The 19,615-nt window shown below is 42.8% G+C and overlaps 2 protein-coding genes across 2 annotated transcripts; both read right to left on the reverse strand.

Annotated features, from left to right (window-relative positions):
- Positions 1–1,022: 1,022 nt before the first annotated feature.
- Positions 1,023–6,755, reverse strand: LOC125767181 (uncharacterized). Its single transcript, XM_049433493.1, is given in 3 exon segments — positions 1,023–2,297; positions 2,910–5,231; positions 5,234–6,755. Coding segments are annotated over 3 exon segments (4,644 nt in total). The 3' UTR covers positions 1,023–1,497.
- A 6,507-nt stretch (positions 6,756–13,262) lies between these two features.
- On the reverse strand, positions 13,263–18,995 carry LOC125767182 (uncharacterized). The gene is given in 2 exon segments (XM_049433494.1): positions 13,263–17,471; positions 17,474–18,995. Coding segments are annotated over 2 exon segments (5,256 nt in total). The 3' UTR covers positions 13,263–13,737.
- Between the last annotated feature and the right edge of the window lie 620 nt (positions 18,996–19,615).

Consider the following 19,615-nt stretch of genomic DNA (forward strand, 5'->3'; position numbering starts at 1 on the left):
CTTTGGTGGAAGTTGAAGTAATTTTCAATGGTATTTTTGGATTGTTCACTTTTTTATATTTTTGACATTCTGCGCAATTTTTGATCATCTTTCTAACGTCTTCATCGATTCCTTTCCATGTATAACGCTGTTTTATTGTTTTTAATGTCCGTTGAATACCTGCATGACCAGCAGTTGGCAAAATGTGAAAATCGTTTATAATTAGAAGTTTCTTTGCTGAATCATTCTCTGAAATAACCTTTATGTCTTCATTCAATATTAGTATTTTCGGTAATCCCTTCACATTTAGTGTTTGCAATTGTTGCATAAATTCTTTTATATTTTGATCATTTTTCCTCACAATTAAATAAATTTTCTTTTTTAACGTTTTGCAATAACCTTTTATCTCTGTCAAGATTCCTCGTAAGTGAATCATGCTCTTGATTTGAGGTATTACTACTTTATCATCTTCTATTTTCAAATTTTGTGTATTAGGACAAATTTTCAATTCGATATACTTGACTTTACTGACTTCCGATTGGTCGTGGGTAGAAATTGTTTTAACTTTGTGTGAACTTGTTCGGGTTGTTATTAATGCATCTGCGCTCATTTGTTTTAATTCTGATACGGTTAATCGTGACAAGGCGTCAGCTACCACATTCTCCTTTCCTTTTTTGTAGTATATGGCAAAATTATATTCTTCTAAAGCAAGACGGAATTTTGTTAGTCTGCTTGATGGATTTTTCATTGAGAATAAGTATACAAGAGGTCTGTGATCAGTAAACAACTCAAACTCTCTCCCATAGAGGTAGGGACGATAATGCCTCATAGCCCAAACGATTGCTAATAGCTCTTTCTCTATAGTTCCATAATTTAATTCAGCTTTGTTTAACGCTCGGCTGGCAAAAGAAAAAGGTTTGCCATTTTTGTTGCTAAGAACAGCGCCGATCGCTGATCCTGATGCATCTGTATGCAACGTAAAAATGTTATGATCACCAAAATCCGGAAAATCTAGGATCGGTGGGTTAATAAACAAATTGAGAGAAAAACTCTCGAAACTGGAAAATATCGCGGTAAAGAAATGTATAGAAAAGAAACCCGTGCAGTCTTGGCGCCGTTCTGTTTGCAACTGTTTATTCATTTGTCCGAGTTCATTTTACATGCAAAGTTCATTATAGTTCGTCCTAATTGTCCCTTAATGTCAATCCTTATAGCGTCAAGTAGTGTGTGTTTATAATTCGTGGTTAAGTTCCTTCGTCGTAGTTCACAGATAATTCATGTAACATTTAAAAATTATAGCTAACAGTAAATTTCACATTCCCGGCCACCAAAGAAGGAACTTCTTTAAAAATTCATGTAATGTTCTGATCTACTAATCTACTTTTCGCTTTAGAATTTCATGTAACTGCTTATCTCCTAACATTCCGTATGAGTGTAACTGTGTGTATGTTGGTGTTTTGTTTTTTCGTGAACTGACAACTATGAGTGTCAACAATGTAGCGTGGTTTGTGTTGAAAACTATTCAGGTATAATATCGACTAGCTCCTCTGAATTGCTACTAACCGGATTTGGTAGGATTGCTACCCGATTTACTGCGCGTACAATTTGTTTTCCTGACGCTGTGCGGAGCGTTATTACCCGTACTACTCCATCCTTTCCGGGATGCAAACTTGATATCCTTCCCGTTGGCCATAAGGTAGGTGGTATGTTATCTTCCCTTATGATAACCAGTTGTCCTATTTCTAGCGGTACCGGATGAGTCATAAAACGTTTCGCGCGGGCCTGTAGCTGTTGTAGGTATTCCGGATACCAACGCGACCAAATGCTCTGAACATGATGTTGAATTTGATCGAATTCCTTCAACCTATTTGGCGCAACCGAACTTCTATCAACCTGCGGCAACGCTAGCATGTTTGACCCTATCAAAAAGTGCCCAGGAGTGAGCGCTTCCATATCCGTGGGCTCACTCGAAAGTGGGACCAAAGGTCGAGTATTTAGGCACTGTTCAACCTGTGCTAGCACCGTAATCATACCCTCCTGCGTGAGGCTTGTGCTTCCCAAAGTGCGTATGAGGTGTTGCTTCGCCGACCGGACTGCAGCTTCCCACAGCCCCCCGAAGTGTGGCGCCCGTGGTGGAATGAATTTCCACTTGATTTCCTCGTTAGCACACCAGTTGAACAGCTCACGACGATCACGATCGCTGCCTTTCAGCATTTCATGGATGCGACGAAGCTCATGTGCAGCACCCTTAAATGTTGTTGCATTGTCCGAATGCAGTTCCGCTATCCTCCCTCTGCGTGCCACGAAACGCCGTAAAGCTGCTAAGAAGGCAGCGGTAGTGAGATCACCCACAAGTTCGATGTGAACCGCTCTTGTTGCAAAACATACAAAGATAGCGATGTATGCTTTCGTTGCACTTCTGTTGCGTACCGTAGACTTCAGAAATACCGGACCACAGTAATCGACGCCACTCACAGCAAACGGCCTTGTTGGTGAAACCCTTGAAGTAGGAAGATCAGCGACGGATTGTTTCACCAATACGGGTTTTGCCTTGAAGCATCGAAGACACCGGTGATAAACAGCCTTTGTTAAATTGCGCCCACCAATTATCCAAAACCGTTGACGAATTATGGATAACAATAATTCCGGACCGGCGTGTAAGTGTCTCTCGTGATATGACACCGCCAGCAGTACCGCCAATTGATGCTTAGATGAGAGCAATATAGGATGCTTCGATGATTCGCTCATTTGTGCATTGCGCAGCCGGCCACCAACACGCAGGATTCCCGACTGATCAATAAACGGCGACAGCCACTTCAATTTCGAGTTGCGCGGAACATCTCTACTGTTCTTGATCTCGTGCAGCTCATCCGAAAACGACTCCTGCTGAGCGAGATGACACAACCGACGTTCTGCTTCAAGCAACTCACTCTTTGTCAGTAATGGAACTAACGTGATCAGCTCCTGAACCGTGGCATGAGATTTTGTAGATGGAGTATGTGATGATTTGCCTGCCCTTAGACAATTGATGAAACGTAAGCAATACGCCATAGTTCGCCTGAGCCTATGGTAAATGGAGAATCGTTTGAAGAGTGTGCTGCTAAACTCGTTTATAGTGGACACAGCAGCCATGCGCGGTTGAACTCGTTCTTCCTCTGATGATTCGATCTCGTCTCTTGCAGGTTCACTCTGAGGCCAATCTTCTATCTTCCTGCTTAACCAATGTGGCCCGTGCCACCAACGATGACAATCCAGCAATTTGTCTGGAAGTAGACCTCGTGACACATCGTCTGCTGGATTGTCTACACCGGGTACATGCTCCCAGCCCTTGATTCTGGTCTCTTCCTGAATCTGAGCCACCCTGTTTGCCACAAATGGCTTCCATCGTCGAGGTGTAGAATTCAGCCAGTGTAGAACGGTCATAGAATCAGTCCAAGCGAATGCTTCGTAAGTGCCGTTGAGAGACTGAATGACCTTCCGGAACAAGTCTACTGCCAATCTCGCCGCACAGAGCTCTAATCTGGCGATTGAATTTGTGTTTGTCAGAGAAACAACCTTGGATTTGGCTGCCACTAGTTGTACCGATATTTTGTGCTGGCTTTCTGCTCTGACGTAGCAACAAGCACCATATGCTACCTGCGAAGCATCCGCGAAGATGTGCAGCTGCACACATGTTGCTTGTTTAACCGAAGTGTATCGCGGGATGCTCACTTCACGCAGTGAATGAAGCTTAGAATGGAACGCCGACCATTCCCGCTGGAGATGTGATGGTAGCTCACAATCCCAGTCCCATGATTTCCCGTTTGTCTTTAACGACCACAATTGCTGCATGAAGAGCTTAGCGATGATTATGGTTGGACTCAGCAATCCGAGGGGGTCAAAGATTTTCGCTATGTATGATAGTGTTAGCCGCTTTGTCATCACCGGAGCAACAGTTGGTAGACCAATCCGCACGCGAAGCATATCAGTTGCTGGTTCCCACATGAGCCCCAGGGTGGATACGAATTGGGGATCTTGCCACTCATGCGTCGGGAGAACTGCCAAGTCCTCCGATGGGATGTTCTGTAGTGCTTCCGGTACGTTAGAGGCCCACTTTTTTAATGAAAATCCAGCCGATTTGAGCATCTCTGAGATCTGTGCCCGCATTTCAACTGCCTCCAATACGTCTTCGGTACCCGTGAGCAAATCATCCACGTAGAAGTCGTTCAGTACTGAGTTCACTGCTCGAGGATATTGTGCCTTGTGGTCATGCGCAATTTGCTTTAAAGTCCGCGTTGCCAAAAATGGTGCACATGCGGTTCCGTAGGTTACTGTCAGCAACTGGAAGGTCTGAATTGGCTGTGCAGGACTTTCCCGGTACCGAAGGCGAAGGTACCTTCCGTCGCTAGGTTCGTGGAGAATTTGACGGTACATTTTCTCCACATCTGCTGATAGCGCGATTGCATGTGACCGGAAGCGCACAATGATGGTGAACAGGTCGTCTTGGATCACCGGCCCAACTAGTAGCTTGTCGTTGAGTGAATAGCCAGACGAAGACTTGCACGATGCATCGAACACGATTCGGACTTTGGTTGTTGTGCTTGTCTCCTTCACTACTGCGTGATGAGGAAGGTAGTAGTGCTGAACCGAATCGTCTACCGGATCACTTAACCTCTTCATGTGACCCAAACGCTCGTACTCGACCATGAATTTCACGTACTCCTCCTTCATTTTAGGGTTATCGCTCAGACGACGTTCCATACAACGAAGCCTGCGATCTGCTGTGTTTTTAGAATCCCCTAAAACGATATGAGGATTGGAATTAAACGGTAAACTAACGACATACCTTCCCGAAGTGTTGCGGACGGTAGTAGCCACGTAGTGTCTTTCGCAGGCATCTTCTTCCACCGATAAGACAGTATCCTCGGCTATGGTTTCATTCTGCCAAAACCGCTGCATGATGTCTTCTAATGGTATGTCGTTTGCTGCGAGATGACACAGTCGCGGACCAGAAGATGAATGATGAATGTTTCCGGTGACCACCCAACCGAAATGGGTTTCCACCAGCCACGGTCTTCCCATACCGAGAGAGCGTTTGCGACCGGTGTGAAGCTCCCAGAAAGTATCGCCTCCGATGATGATGTCGACTTCCCCCGGAACGTTGAAGGCGCGATCAGCTAATGCCACATCTGGCATTTTCCACGATGAGATGTCCGAGAATGAAGTAGGGATGGCAGCTGATGGCTTGTCCAAAATCAAGAAAGCCATTTCCTAGCGAAGGGTTGATTCTTGGACCGAACTGTAGCGACGATCGAACCCCTTACTTGATGTACCACCGCATTTCCGATGCCCGAAACAGCAATATTGACCTTGTTGCGGTTGGTCAATAGTTTTCGAGCGCATTCCTCAGAGATGAAATTCGACATGGACCCCGAATCCAGTAGAGCCCTTGCCTCATGCTCATTACCGTAATCATCTCGAATCACAATCTGTGCCGTCTCTAGAAACACCTTATCGTCTTCCAAATGTGCTGCCATGGTAACTGCTGTGGCCGGAGTGATATGCAGAAGTGTATGATGACGTTGACGGCACGTTCTACACGAATAATCAGATTTGCATGATTTGACGTGATGAGTGCCACTCAAACAATTCCAACACAGGTGCTTGTTTGTAACGACATCTCGTCGCTGCTGAACATCCTTAGCGATGAATACCGGACAGTTGCGTAGAAGATGAGCGTCGGTGCATGCTAAGGGACACTTCAATCGCTGAGAATGAGCCGGGGTTGAGGAATGGGGAATGTTTGATGCAGCTGCGTCTGCAATGAACCCTTTTTGTACTGCCGGATGATGAGTGCCGGCCACCTTTCTTCCACTAACAATTTGCTCACACGCAAAATCGTTCGTCGACTTTAGGATCTGGATCCGATCCTGCACAAAAGCGATCACATCCTTGTATTTATCCTTAGGAAAATGCACGGAATGTTTTTCCCAAGCTAGCAGCGTCTCACGATCCAGCTTCATCATCAGCATATTCGAAAGCGGCGTGTCCCATGCATCCACCGGTTCCTTCAGCTTCACCAATCCGTTGACAAAGCGAGTGAATTCGTCCACTAGATGCGTAAGCTTGTCGACGCACACCAATTGCACACCCGGAAGATGGTGCAATTTACGATAGTATTCACGGATTAACAACCGTGAATTATCGTACCGCTTCAGAAGTGCCGCCCACGTAACAGGATAGTTGTCGGATGTTAAAGGGGTGTGCTCAAAGGGTAGAGCTGCTTCTCCCTTTAGCGATGAAAGCAGGTACTGGAGCTTGGCGATGGCGGGAAGTTCTGCAGACGCGTCGATCATGGCTATGAACCGATCTCGGAACGAAAGCCATCTTGTATGGTCTCCATCAAACGTTGGAAGCTCGATCTTTGGCAGACGTAGGTTAGAAGCGTTTGGCCGAAAAAAGGCAAGCGTCGAGGAAGCCAAACCCGTCGTGTCGTGTAGCGTACCCTCTTCCTTCGGTTGGTTTTCCCGTAGGAATGATTTCAGCTTCCGATGACGATCCTCAAAATCACTCCTCTCATGGATGTATGCCTCGATGCTGGCGTCGTTTTCATCCAGCTCTTCGAGTTTCTCAATCGAGTTGAAAAACCCTGACTTGTGCCTGTCCAAATCCTCCAACGCTTCTGGAATCTGGCTTGCAAATTCGGGCACAAACTCCGCTTGAAAACGTTCTAGCGTCTTGAGGCCTTCCACTGCGATCCTCTTTTTGAGTTGCGAAGCCTTGATTTTTTTGTCCATGGTATTACTTTACACGAAACACGAACGAAACGAACAAACGAAAGCGATGGCGCGAAATTTAAACGATGGCGCGTGAAAGACCGTTGCCCTTGATAGCGGGGCGAAAGCGATGGCGCGAAGCGTCACTTAAAAACTGCACTTTTCCGAAAGAACCGAAATTCACCCTTGATAGCAGGATGATGACCGAAAATACACTTTCTTTACTACGATCCGGTTCGAAGGACCAAAAATGAGAGAAAAACTCTCGAAACTGGAAAATATCGCGGTAAAGAAATGTATAGAAAAGAAACCCGTGCAGTCTTGGCGCCGTTCTGTTTGCAACTGTTTATTCATTTGTCCGAGTTCATTTTACATGCAAAGTTCATTATAGTTCGTCCTAATTGTCCCTTAATGTCAATCCTTATAGCGTCAAGTAGTGTGTGTTTATAATTCGTGGTTAAGTTCCTTCGTCGTAGTTCACAGATAATTCATGTAACATTTAAAAATTATAGCTAACAGTAAATTTCACACAAATGTTTTAAAATATCGAACGATTTCTGACATGTTGCAGTCCATTTAAAAGGAATGTTTTTCCTTGTTAAGTAATTCAAAGGCATACAAATCTCTGCAAAATACTTAATGTGTTTACGATAGTAATTTGCAAAAGCAACGAATCGTTTGACCTCTTCTACAGTTGTAGGTATCGGCCAATTTTGAATACATTGTACCTTCTGAGGATCGGGCTTAACTCCTTCGGCTGAGATGTAATGTCCTAGATATATCAAATCTTGTTTCAAAAAATGACACTTGGTGGGATTGAGTTTTAAGTTCACGTTCCTTAGTCTCTCAAAAACACTGATTAAATTTTTATGGTGTTCTTCCATTGTTTTGCCAAAGACGATAATATCATCGAGATACACTAAGCACTTTTCAAGGTTTAGACCTGATAACGCAACAGTCATCATGCGCGAAAATATAGATGGACTTGTTTTAAGACCCATAGGTAATTTAGTCATTTGGTATTGGCCACTAGGCGTAGTGAAAGCAGTAATTGGTCTATCTTCCTTTTTTAGTTGACACTGATAATATCCTTGAGAAAGGTCTAAATGAGAAAAATATTTGGAACCTGATAAGGAATCAATTACTTCATCTATGTTGGGGAGTGGAAATTTATCATCTTTCAAAACTGTATTTACTTTTCTGTAATCTATCACGAGTCTCCATTTCTTTTGATCAGTTGAAGATTTCTTGGGTACTAATAAGACTGGACTGTTCCATTCGGAACTAGCTTCCTCGATTATATTACTTTCTAACATTTTTGAAATTTCATTATCCAATTGAGTTCTTTGCGCATAAGGTAGTTTGTATTGTTTTGAATAAATAGGAAAAGTGTTGTCGCGAACTTTTAAAGTTGCTTCATAGATATGAGTTGTACTTAGTTTATCGTTTTTAAGACAAAAAATATCATTATATTTTACACATATTTTTGAAATAGCAATTTTATCACTTTCTGAGAGATGGGATAAATCTAATTCGGTTAGTAACTGATTAGCATGAGCGCAATTACGTTTAGCTGTACTTATTGTAATAATAGAATAATTACTGGCTGGTGCAATAGTAGGTTTTAAGGTTTTTAAATTGATTGGACGGTTTTGAAAGTTTACGATGCGAACAGGTATTGTACCGTTATAAGGATTTGCTATCGTATTAGCTATAAATACATTTGGTTCTATTGCTTCGTTTAGTACTACGCAAGTATCGGTAAAGCTTGTAGCAACATATACTATAGTGTCTGTTCTTGGTGGTATAATATATGAATTATGATTATTCAATGAAATGAAATTTAATTTTCCTTCTTTAAAATTTATAATTGCTCCATGATTTTGTAAAAAATTTGATCCTATTAATCCTACAACATGTGATGGAAGAGTATTTACAATGTGAAATATAATGGGAAAATCTTGTGATGAAAAAGAAATATTTGTTTCAACGAATCCTAACGTATGAGTGTTTCCACTAAGACCATTGATTTTAAGAATTTTTGATTCATTTATATGTATATTTTTTGGTAGGTACTCTTTGTTGAAGATACAACATGTTGCTCCTGTATCGATAATCAGATCGAAAGTTTTATCAAAAATAGTAAAAGGGGCTTTAACGCTGTTATTTGTTGTTAAATCAGCGAAATAAATTTTGGATATCCACAGAATCAATTGAGTTATCTGGTGTTGGATTATTTTCTGAGTTGTTAGTATCAGCCAAATTTATATTATGGTTGGTGTTATTTGCAGATTGGGGTCCATATTGGTATCCTGATCGAGAATTGTATGAGTTGTGATACGGCCTGGATCTGAATGGTCGACGTCCTCCTCTGTTTGTAAATGATCTAGTTGGACGTGATTGATAAAAATTCCTATCGGAATTATTTGCACTTCTGTTTTGTGGACGATTCCAAGGGCGGTTTCCAAAGTATCCACGATTTTGTCTATTGTAGTATATATTATTATTTGTACCACGGTTGAAACTTTGGCACCAAAAAGTTGCATCATCGTTTATTTCGGTTGGTTCGCATTCAAGAGCGTCGGAAATTGCTTTATTAAGGGTTATAGGATTTCTTGCTTGCAAAAAGAATCTAGTGCTTGGGTTTTTTAGTCCGTTTATGAACGCACGTACCGCTATGGGTTCCACAATGTTAATAGTTGCTGCTTCGTTTGAAAATGTACCAATTGATACATGAGCTGCTGATAGTTTTGTTGCGAGTTTTTCTATAACAGAACCGAACTCTGAAATAGATTGCTTGGTTTGTTTTTGTGAAGCGATTTCTTTTTCAACTGCAAGTGGAGTTAACTGTTCACTAAATCTGTTTCTAAGCAATTGGAAGGCTTGTTGAATATTAGTAGCAGAATCAATCGTTCCATGCGCACTACCAGTTAAAGTGGTTTTTAAAAATTTTATGAGATTTATTTCCGTAACACCTTCCGAGTAATCTTGTAGCAATTCCACGCTTTCGATAAAAGAATTCAATTCTGATGCAGACCCATTATAAGGTTTTACAAGTTTCAAAGCAATATTGATATCTAATTTTGGAGCCATTGTAAATTGTTCTTCAATTATGACTTGGGGTATGTCTAGTGGTTTAGCAATTTTCACACCAGCGATTCTAGATGATCTACGCATGTATTAACCGATAAATTATGAGGTATCAACACTAATAACACTTGTTTTCAGCACACACGACGCACTTTAGCACATAATAATTATTATGCATATGTAGTATCAATTAATAGTGTAAATTAAAAAGTATATAGCAAAAATGATCAAATAAATAAATAAATATTATACAATACGCAATAAATAAATTCATGGAATAAATCGTAAAAGCTATTAGGAGAATGAAACTTGACGCGATTAAAGAGTATGAAAGGATTTTTTTTTTTTTTTTTTTTTTTTTTTTTTTAGGCGAGATTATCTTGATTTTTCATTTTTCGGTTATAACGCTTACTATTTTTTACCGCACTGTCACTCACGCACACATAGTATTCAACGCACACGCATAATTACCTAATATTTAATATCGCACATTGAATTAACATTTTTTTTCTTTTTTTATAATTTATACGCATACACATGCTCACTCACCTTACATCTATGGGTCATACCCTTTTTTTTTTTCTTTTGGTGCTATCGCGCTGGTTCTGCCGTTGATGTCGCCGTTTCTGCCGCTGCTGCTTGTGTTGTAACTGTCTTCGCTGCTATCTTTGTAGATGCTTCGGTGCTGCTGGTATTACAGATGCTATCGGTTCGTTTGCTGCTGACGCTGAATATTTGCAGCTTCTGCACGTGGTGTTGCCGCTGTTAGTATTGCTGATGCTGACCGTATTGGTGTCTCTGTTTCGCTGGTATTACTGCTGTATCTGCATGTATCACTCTCGGTTGGGGATTTCTCGCGATAATATTGTCGTCGCTGCTAGCCGATCGCCGATGATGATTTTTTTTTTCTCTGCCACATGACTTAGTTGGTGGCGTCAAGTTGGCTTAAACGCAATGGCGGACACGATTTTCATCTGGCGTCTTGGCAATGGCGTATGTGAATCCTCGTGGTGGCGTCTACGATGGCGGATTCACTCTTTAGCGATGGTGGAGTCACGGTGATCGCTTTGCTTCCGGTGAAAAAAAAAACGAATTTCACCACGGTGTAATATCACAGCACATCGGAGCGTTGTCCTTGCAGAGGTGATCTCGATCCACTCACACACTTGCACACTTCACTGCGGGCTTCTCACGGACGTTTGATACTTTTTGGGTACGCTCACGGTTCGGGTACGCTCACACGTTTACTTACGGAGCTTTACTTATGGAGCGTTTACTTATAGCTCTGTAGCTTGCTAGGAGGGCACGTTCGCACACTTAATTACAATCTCTTTTATTTGTCGGGTTCCTGGCAAAAGGGGCTCCTGGCAGGATCGCCATGTTATGTTCGTACACTTTATTGTATTGTGTTGCGCCGGTAACGGACCCGACGTGGCCAGACCCTGGTGGTGAGCTAAGAGAGCGTGATGTGCGTTCGTACGTACTTATATATACTAACTTAGTTCTAAAATCTTATACTAATACATGTATACCTTAATTACGCTATAAATTACAGGGTGGCTCGCACCACACGCCTAACCCTTTTTTTTTTTTTTTTTTTGCTTTTCGTATCGTTTTATCCTATTTTGGTGTATTATCTCATTTTTGTTATTAATCCTGACTATTACATTTTCATCTTCGCATTTTACTATTTCGTATGGACCTGTGTATTGCATATCTAATTTGCTTGCGGTTTCGTTGCGAATCAAAACTTGATCTCCTCGTTTTATGTCTTTAGATTTACATTTTTTATCATACAACGTTTTACTGTTCGTTTTACATTTCATTATTCTCTGTCTAACGTCATTATGTACAATGCAAAGTTTCGCTTTTAAAAGTGTTACATAATTGTCTAAATCATATTGGATTCTAGACTGTTCTGAATCGTTTGTTATATGTGACGGAACATTTGCTTGTCTACCATAGACGAGATAGAATGGTGTATAATTAGTTGAAGTATGAACTGTGTTGTTATACGCAAACTCGTAGAATTTGACCCATTGATTCCAGTCTAAAGAATTATTGTTGCTAAATATTCGCAAGTAGTTTCCTAACATTTTTTGAGAATTTTCTAGTGCTCCTATAGTTTCGTGATGATAAGCAGTTGAGCTGAGTTTTTCTATTCGTAGTAATTTACAGACTTCTGTGAATAAAGCTGACATAAATTCAGTTCCTCGGTCGGTACAAATCTTTTCTGGCACTCCATATTTGAGTATTACATTTTCTACAAACGCTTTGGCTACCGTTTTGGTTCGCTTATTTTTAATTGGAGTTGCTGTGACAAATTTAGTTAGGTCGCATTGCGTAGTAAGTATATATTCAAATCCTTCAGAATTCACAAATGGCCCTACTAGGTCTAAGAATATCTTCTCCATTGCTTTGGTGGAAGTTGAAGTAATTTTCAATGGTATTTTTGGATTGTTCACTTTTTTATATTTTTGACATTCTGCGCAATTTTTGATCATCTTTCTAACGTCTTCATCGATTCCTTTCCATGTATAACGCTGTTTTATTGTTTTTAATGTCCGTTGAATACCTGCATGACCAGCAGTTGGCAAAATGTGAAAATCGTTTATAATTAGAAGTTTCTTTGCTGAATCATTCTCTGAAATAACCTTTATGTCTTCATTCAATATTAGTATTTTCGGTAATCCCTTCACATTTAGTGTTTGCAATTGTTGCATAAATTCTTTTATATTTTGATCATTTTTCCTCACAATTAAATAAATTTTCTTTTTTAACGTTTTGCAATAACCTTTTATCTCTGTCAAGATTCCTCGTAAGTGAATCATGCTCTTGATTTGAGGTATTACTACTTTATCATCTTCTATTTTCAAATTTTGTGTATTAGGACAAATTTTCAATTCGATATACTTGACTTTACTGACTTCCGATTGGTCGTGGGTAGAAATTGTTTTAACTTTGTGTGAACTTGTTCGGGTTGTTATTAATGCATCTGCGCTCATTTGTTTTAATTCTGATACGGTTAATCGTGACAAGGCGTCAGCTACCACATTCTCCTTTCCTTTTTTGTAGTATATGGCAAAATTATATTCTTCTAAAGCAAGACGGAATTTTGTTAGTCTGCTTGATGGATTTTTCATTGAGAATAAGTATACAAGAGGTCTGTGATCAGTAAACAACTCAAACTCTCTCCCATAGAGGTAGGGACGATAATGCCTCATAGCCCAAACGATTGCTAATAGCTCTTTCTCTATAGTTCCATAATTTAATTCAGCTTTGTTTAACGCTCGGCTGGCAAAAGAAAAAGGTTTGCCATTTTTGTTGCTAAGAACAGCGCCGATCGCTGATCCTGATGCATCTGTATGCAACGTAAAAATGTTATGATCACCAAAATCCGGAAAATCTAGGATCGGTGGGTTAATAAACAAATTGAGAGAAAAACTCTCGAAACTGGAAAATATCGCGGTAAAGAAATGTATAGAAAAGAAACCCGTGCAGTCTTGGCGCCGTTCTGTTTGCAACTGTTTATTCATTTGTCCGAGTTCATTTTACATGCAAAGTTCATTATAGTTCGTCCTAATTGTCCCTTAATGTCAATCCTTATAGCGTCAAGTAGTGTGTGTTTATAATTCGTGGTTAAGTTCCTTCGTCGTAGTTCACAGATAATTCATGTAACATTTAAAAATTATAGCTAACAGTAAATTTCACATTCCCGGCCACCAAAGAAGGAACTTCTTTAAAAATTCATGTAATGTTCTGATCTACTAATCTACTTTTCGCTTTAGAATTTCATGTAACTGCTTATCTCCTAACATTCCGTATGAGTGTAACTGTGTGTATGTTGGTGTTTTGTTTTTTCGTGAACTGACAACTATGAGTGTCAACAATGTAGCGTGGTTTGTGTTGAAAACTATTCAGGTATAATATCGACTAGCTCCTCTGAATTGCTACTAACCGGATTTGGTAGGATTGCTACCCGATTTACTGCGCGTACAATTTGTTTTCCTGACGCTGTGCGGAGCGTTATTACCCGTACTACTCCATCCTTTCCGGGATGCAAACTTGATATCCTTCCCGTTGGCCATAAGGTAGGTGGTATGTTATCTTCCCTTATGATAACCAGTTGTCCTATTTCTAGCGGTACCGGATGAGTCATAAAACGTTTCGCGCGGGCCTGTAGCTGTTGTAGGTATTCCGGATACCAACGCGACCAAATGCTCTGAACATGATGTTGAATTTGATCGAATTCCTTCAACCTATTTGGCGCAACCGAACTTCTATCAACCTGCGGCAACGCTAGCATGTTTGACCCTATCAAAAAGTGCCCAGGAGTGAGCGCTTCCATATCCGTGGGCTCACTCGAAAGTGGGACCAAAGGTCGAGTATTTAGGCACTGTTCAACCTGTGCTAGCACCGTAATCATACCCTCCTGCGTGAGGCTTGTGCTTCCCAAAGTGCGTATGAGGTGTTGCTTCGCCGACCGGACTGCAGCTTCCCACAGCCCCCCGAAGTGTGGCGCCCGTGGTGGAATGAATTTCCACTTGATTTCCTCGTTAGCACACCAGTTGAACAGCTCACGACGATCACGATCGCTGCCTTTCAGCATTTCATGGATGCGACGAAGCTCATGTGCAGCACCCTTAAATGTTGTTGCATTGTCCGAATGCAGTTCCGCTATCCTCCCTCTGCGTGCCACGAAACGCCGTAAAGCTGCTAAGAAGGCAGCGGTAGTGAGATCACCCACAAGTTCGATGTGAACCGCTCTTGTTGCAAAACATACAAAGATAGCGATGTATGCTTTCGTTGCACTTCTGTTGCGTACCGTAGACTTCAGAAATACCGGACCACAGTAATCGACGCCACTCACAGCAAACGGCCTTGTTGGTGAAACCCTTGAAGTAGGAAGATCAGCGACGGATTGTTTCACCAATACGGGTTTTGCCTTGAAGCATCGAAGACACCGGTGATAAACAGCCTTTGTTAAATTGCGCCCACCAATTATCCAAAACCGTTGACGAATTATGGATAACAATAATTCCGGACCGGCGTGTAAGTGTCTCTCGTGATATGACACCGCCAGCAGTACCGCCAATTGATGCTTAGATGAGAGCAATATAGGATGCTTCGATGATTCGCTCATTTGTGCATTGCGCAGCCGGCCACCAACACGCAGGATTCCCGACTGATCAATAAACGGCGACAGCCACTTCAATTTCGAGTTGCGCGGAACATCTCTACTGTTCTTGATCTCGTGCAGCTCATCCGAAAACGACTCCTGCTGAGCGAGATGACACAACCGACGTTCTGCTTCAAGCAACTCACTCTTTGTCAGTAATGGAACTAACGTGATCAGCTCCTGAACCGTGGCATGAGATTTTGTAGATGGAGTATGTGATGATTTGCCTGCCCTTAGACAATTGATGAAACGTAAGCAATACGCCATAGTTCGCCTGAGCCTATGGTAAATGGAGAATCGTTTGAAGAGTGTGCTGCTAAACTCGTTTATAGTGGACACAGCAGCCATGCGCGGTTGAACTCGTTCTTCCTCTGATGATTCGATCTCGTCTCTTGCAGGTTCACTCTGAGGCCAATCTTCTATCTTCCTGCTTAACCAATGTGGCCCGTGCCACCAACGATGACAATCCAGCAATTTGTCTGGAAGTAGACCTCGTGACACATCGTCTGCTGGATTGTCTACACCGGGTACATGCTCCCAGCCCTTGATTCTGGTCTCTTCCTGAATCTGAGCCACCCTGTTTGCCACAAATGGCTTCCATCGTCGAGGTGTAGAATTCAGCCAGTGTAGAAAGGTCATAGAATCAGTCCAAGCGAATGCTTCGTAAGTGCCGTTGAGAGACTGAATGACCTTCCGGAACAAGTCTACTGCCAATCTCGCCGCACAGAGCTCTAATCTGGCGATTGAATTTGTGTTTGTCAGAGAAACAACCTTGGATTTGGCTGCCACTAGTTGTACCGATATTTTGTGCTGGCTTTCTGCTCTGACGTAGCAACAAGCACCATATGCTACCTGCGAAGCATCCGCGAAGATGTGCAGCTGCACACATGTTGCTTGTTTAACCGAAGTGTATCGCGGGATGCTCACTTCACGCAGTGAATGAAGCTTAGAATGGAACGCCGACCATTCCCGCTGGAGATGTGATGGTAGCTCACAATCCCAGTCCCATGATTTCCCGTTTGTCTTTAACGACCACAATTGCTGCATGAAGAGCTTAGCGATGATTATGGTTGGACTCAGCAATCCGAGGGGGTCAAAGATTTTCGCTATGTATGATAGTGTTAGCCGCTTTGTCATCACCGGAGCAACAGTTGGTAGACCAATCCGCACGCGAAGCATATCAGTTGCTGGTTCCCACATGAGCCCCAGGGTGGATACGAATTGGGGATCTTGCCACTCATGCGTCGGGAGAACTGCCAAGTCCTCCGATGGGATGTTCTGTAGTGCTTCCGGTACGTTAGAGGCCCACTTTTTTAATGAAAATCCAGCCGATTTGAGCATCTCTGAGATCTGTGCCCGCATTTCAACTGCCTCCAATACGTCTTCGGTACCCGTGAGCAAATCATCCACGTAGAAGTCGTTCAGTACTGAGTTCACTGCTCGAGGATATTGTGCCTTGTGGTCATGCGCAATTTGCTTTAAAGTCCGCGTTGCCAAAAATGGTGCACATGCGGTTCCGTAGGTTACTGTCAGCAACTGGAAGGTCTGAATTGGCTGTGCAGGACTTTCCCGGTACCGAAGGCGAAGGTACCTTCCGTCGCTAGGTTCGTGGAGAATTTGACGGTACATTTTCTCCACATCTGCTGATAGCGCGATTGCATGTGACCGGAAGCGCACAATGATGGTGAACAGGTCGTCTTGGATCACCGGCCCAACTAGTAGCTTGTCGTTGAGTGAATAGCCAGACGAAGACTTGCACGATGCATTGAACACGATTCGGACTTTGGTTGTTGTGCTTGTCTCCTTCACTACTGCGTGATGAGGAAGGTAGTAGTGCTGAACCGAATCGTCTACCGGATCACTTAACCTCTTCATGTGACCCAAACGCTCGTACTCGACCATGAATTTCACGTACTCCTCCTTCATTTTAGGGTTATCGCTCAGACGACGTTCCATACAACGAAGCCTGCGATCTGCTGTGTTTTTAGAATCCCCTAAAACGATATGAGGATTGGAATTAAACGGTAAACTAACGACATACCTTCCCGAAGTGTTGCGGACGGTAGTAGCCACGTAGTGTCTTTCGCAGGCATCTTCTTCCACCGATAAGACAGTATCCTCGGCTATGGTTTCATTCTGCCAAAACCGCTGCATGATGTCTTCTAATGGTATGTCGTTTGCTGCGAGATGACACAGTCGCGGACCAGAAGATGAATGATGAATGTTTCCGGTGACCACCCAACCGAAATGGGTTTCCACCAGCCACGGTCTTCCCATACCGAGAGAGCGTTTGCGACCGGTGTGAAGCTCCCAGAAAGTATCGCCTCCGATGATGATGTCGACTTCCCCCGGAACGTTGAAGGCGCGATCAGCTAATGCCACATCTGGCATTTTCCACGATGAGATGTCCGAGAATGAAGTAGGGATGGCAGCTGATGGCTTGTCCAAAATCAAGAAAGCCATTTCCTAGCGAAGGGTTGATTCTTGGACCGAACTGTAGCGACGATCGAACCCCTTACTTGATGTACCACCGCATTTCCGATGCCCGAAACAGCAATATTGACCTTGTTGCGGTTGGTCAATAGTTTTCGAGCGCATTCCTCAGAGATGAAATTCGACATGGACCCCGAATCCAGTAGAGCCCTTGCCTCATGCTCATTACCGTAATCATCTCGAATCACAATCTGTGCCGTCTCTAGAAACACCTTATCGTCTTCCAAATGTGCTGCCATGGTAACTGCTGTGGCCGGAGTGATATGCAGAAGTGTATGATGACGTTGACGGCACGTTCTACACGAATAATCAGATTTGCATGATTTGACGTGATGAGTGCCACTCAAACAATTCCAACACAGGTGCTTGTTTGTAACGACATCTCGTCGCTGCTGAACATCCTTAGCGATGAATACCGGACAGTTGCGTAGAAGATGAGCGTCGGTGCATGCTAAGGGACACTTCAATCGCTGAGAATGAGCCGGGGTTGAGGAATGGGGAATGTTTGATGCAGCTGCGTCTGCAATGAACCCTTTTTGTACTGCCGGATGATGAGTGCCGGCCACCTTTCTTCCACTAACAATTTGCTCACACGCAAAATCGTTCGTCGACTTTAGGATCTGGATCCGATCCTGCACAAAAGCGATCACATCCTTGTATTTATCCTTAGGAAAATGCACGGAATGTTTTTCCCAAGCCAGCAGCGTCTCACGATCCAGCTTCATCATCAGCATATTCGAAAGCGGCGTGTCCCATGCATCCACCGGTTCCTTCAGCTTCACCAATCCGTTGACAAAGCGAGTGAATTCGTCCACTAGATGCGTAAGCTTGTCGACGCACACCGATTGCACACCCGGAAGATGGTGCAATTTACGATAGTATTCACGGATTAACAACCGTGAATTATCGTACCGCTTCAGAAGTGCCGCCCACGTAACAGGATAGTTGTCGGATGTTAAAGGGGTGTGCTCAAAGGGTAGAGCTGCTTCTCCCTTTAGCGATGAAAGCAGGTACTGGAGCTTGGCGATGGCGGGAAGTTCTGCAGACGCGTCGATCATGGCTATGAACCGATCTCGGAACGAAAGCCATCTTGTATGGTCTCCATCAAACGTTGGAAGCTCGATCTTTGGCAGACGTAGGTTAGAAGCGTTTGGCCGAAAAAAGGCAAGCGTCGAGGAAGCCAAACCCGTCGTGTCGTGTAGCGTACCCTCTTCCTTCGGTTGGTTTTCCCGTAGGAATGATTTCAGCTTCCGATGACGATCCTCAAAATCACTCCTCTCATGGATGTATGCCTCGATGCTGGCGTCGTTTTCATCCAGCTCTTCGAGTTTCTCAATCGAGTTGAAAAACCCTGACTTGTGCCTGTCCAAATCCTCCAACGCTTCTGGAATCTGGCTTGCAAATTCGGGCACAAACTCCGCTTGAAAACGTTCTAGCGTCTTGAGGCCTTCCACTGCGATCCTCTTTTTGAGTTGCGAAGCCTTGATTTTTTTGTCCATGGTATTACTTTACACGAAACACGAACGAAACGAACAAACGAAAGCGATGGCGCGAAATTTAAACGATGGCGCGTGAAAGACCGTTGCCCTTGATAGCGGGGCGAAAGCGATGGCGCGAAGCGTCACTTAAAAACTGCACTTTTCCGAAAGAACCGAAATTCACCCTTGATAGCAGGATGATGACCGAAAATACACTTTCTTTACTACGATCCGGTTCGAAGGACCAAAAATGAGAGAAAAACTCTCGAAACTGGAAAATATCGCGGTTAAGAAATGTATAGAAAAGAAACCCGTGCAGTCTTGGCGCCGTTCTGTTTGCAACTGTTTATTCATTTGTCCGAGTTCATTTTACTTGCAAAGTTCATTATAGTTCGTCCTAATTGTCCCTTAATGTCAATCCTTATAGCGTCAAGTAGTGTGTGTTTATAATTCGTGGTTAAGTTCCTTCGTCGTAGTTCACAGATAATTCATGTAACATTTAAAAATTATAGCTAACAGTAAATTTCACACAAATGTTTTAAAATATCGAACGATTTCTGACATGTTGCAGTCCATTTAAAAGGAATGTTTTTCCTTGTTAAGTAATTCAAAGGCATACAAATCTCTGCAAAATACTTAAT

The sequence above is a fragment of the Anopheles funestus genome, chromosome 3RL (assembly GCF_943734845.2).
Source record: "Anopheles funestus chromosome 3RL, idAnoFuneDA-416_04, whole genome shotgun sequence".
NCBI classification, from domain to species: domain Eukaryota; kingdom Metazoa; phylum Arthropoda; class Insecta; order Diptera; family Culicidae; genus Anopheles; species Anopheles funestus.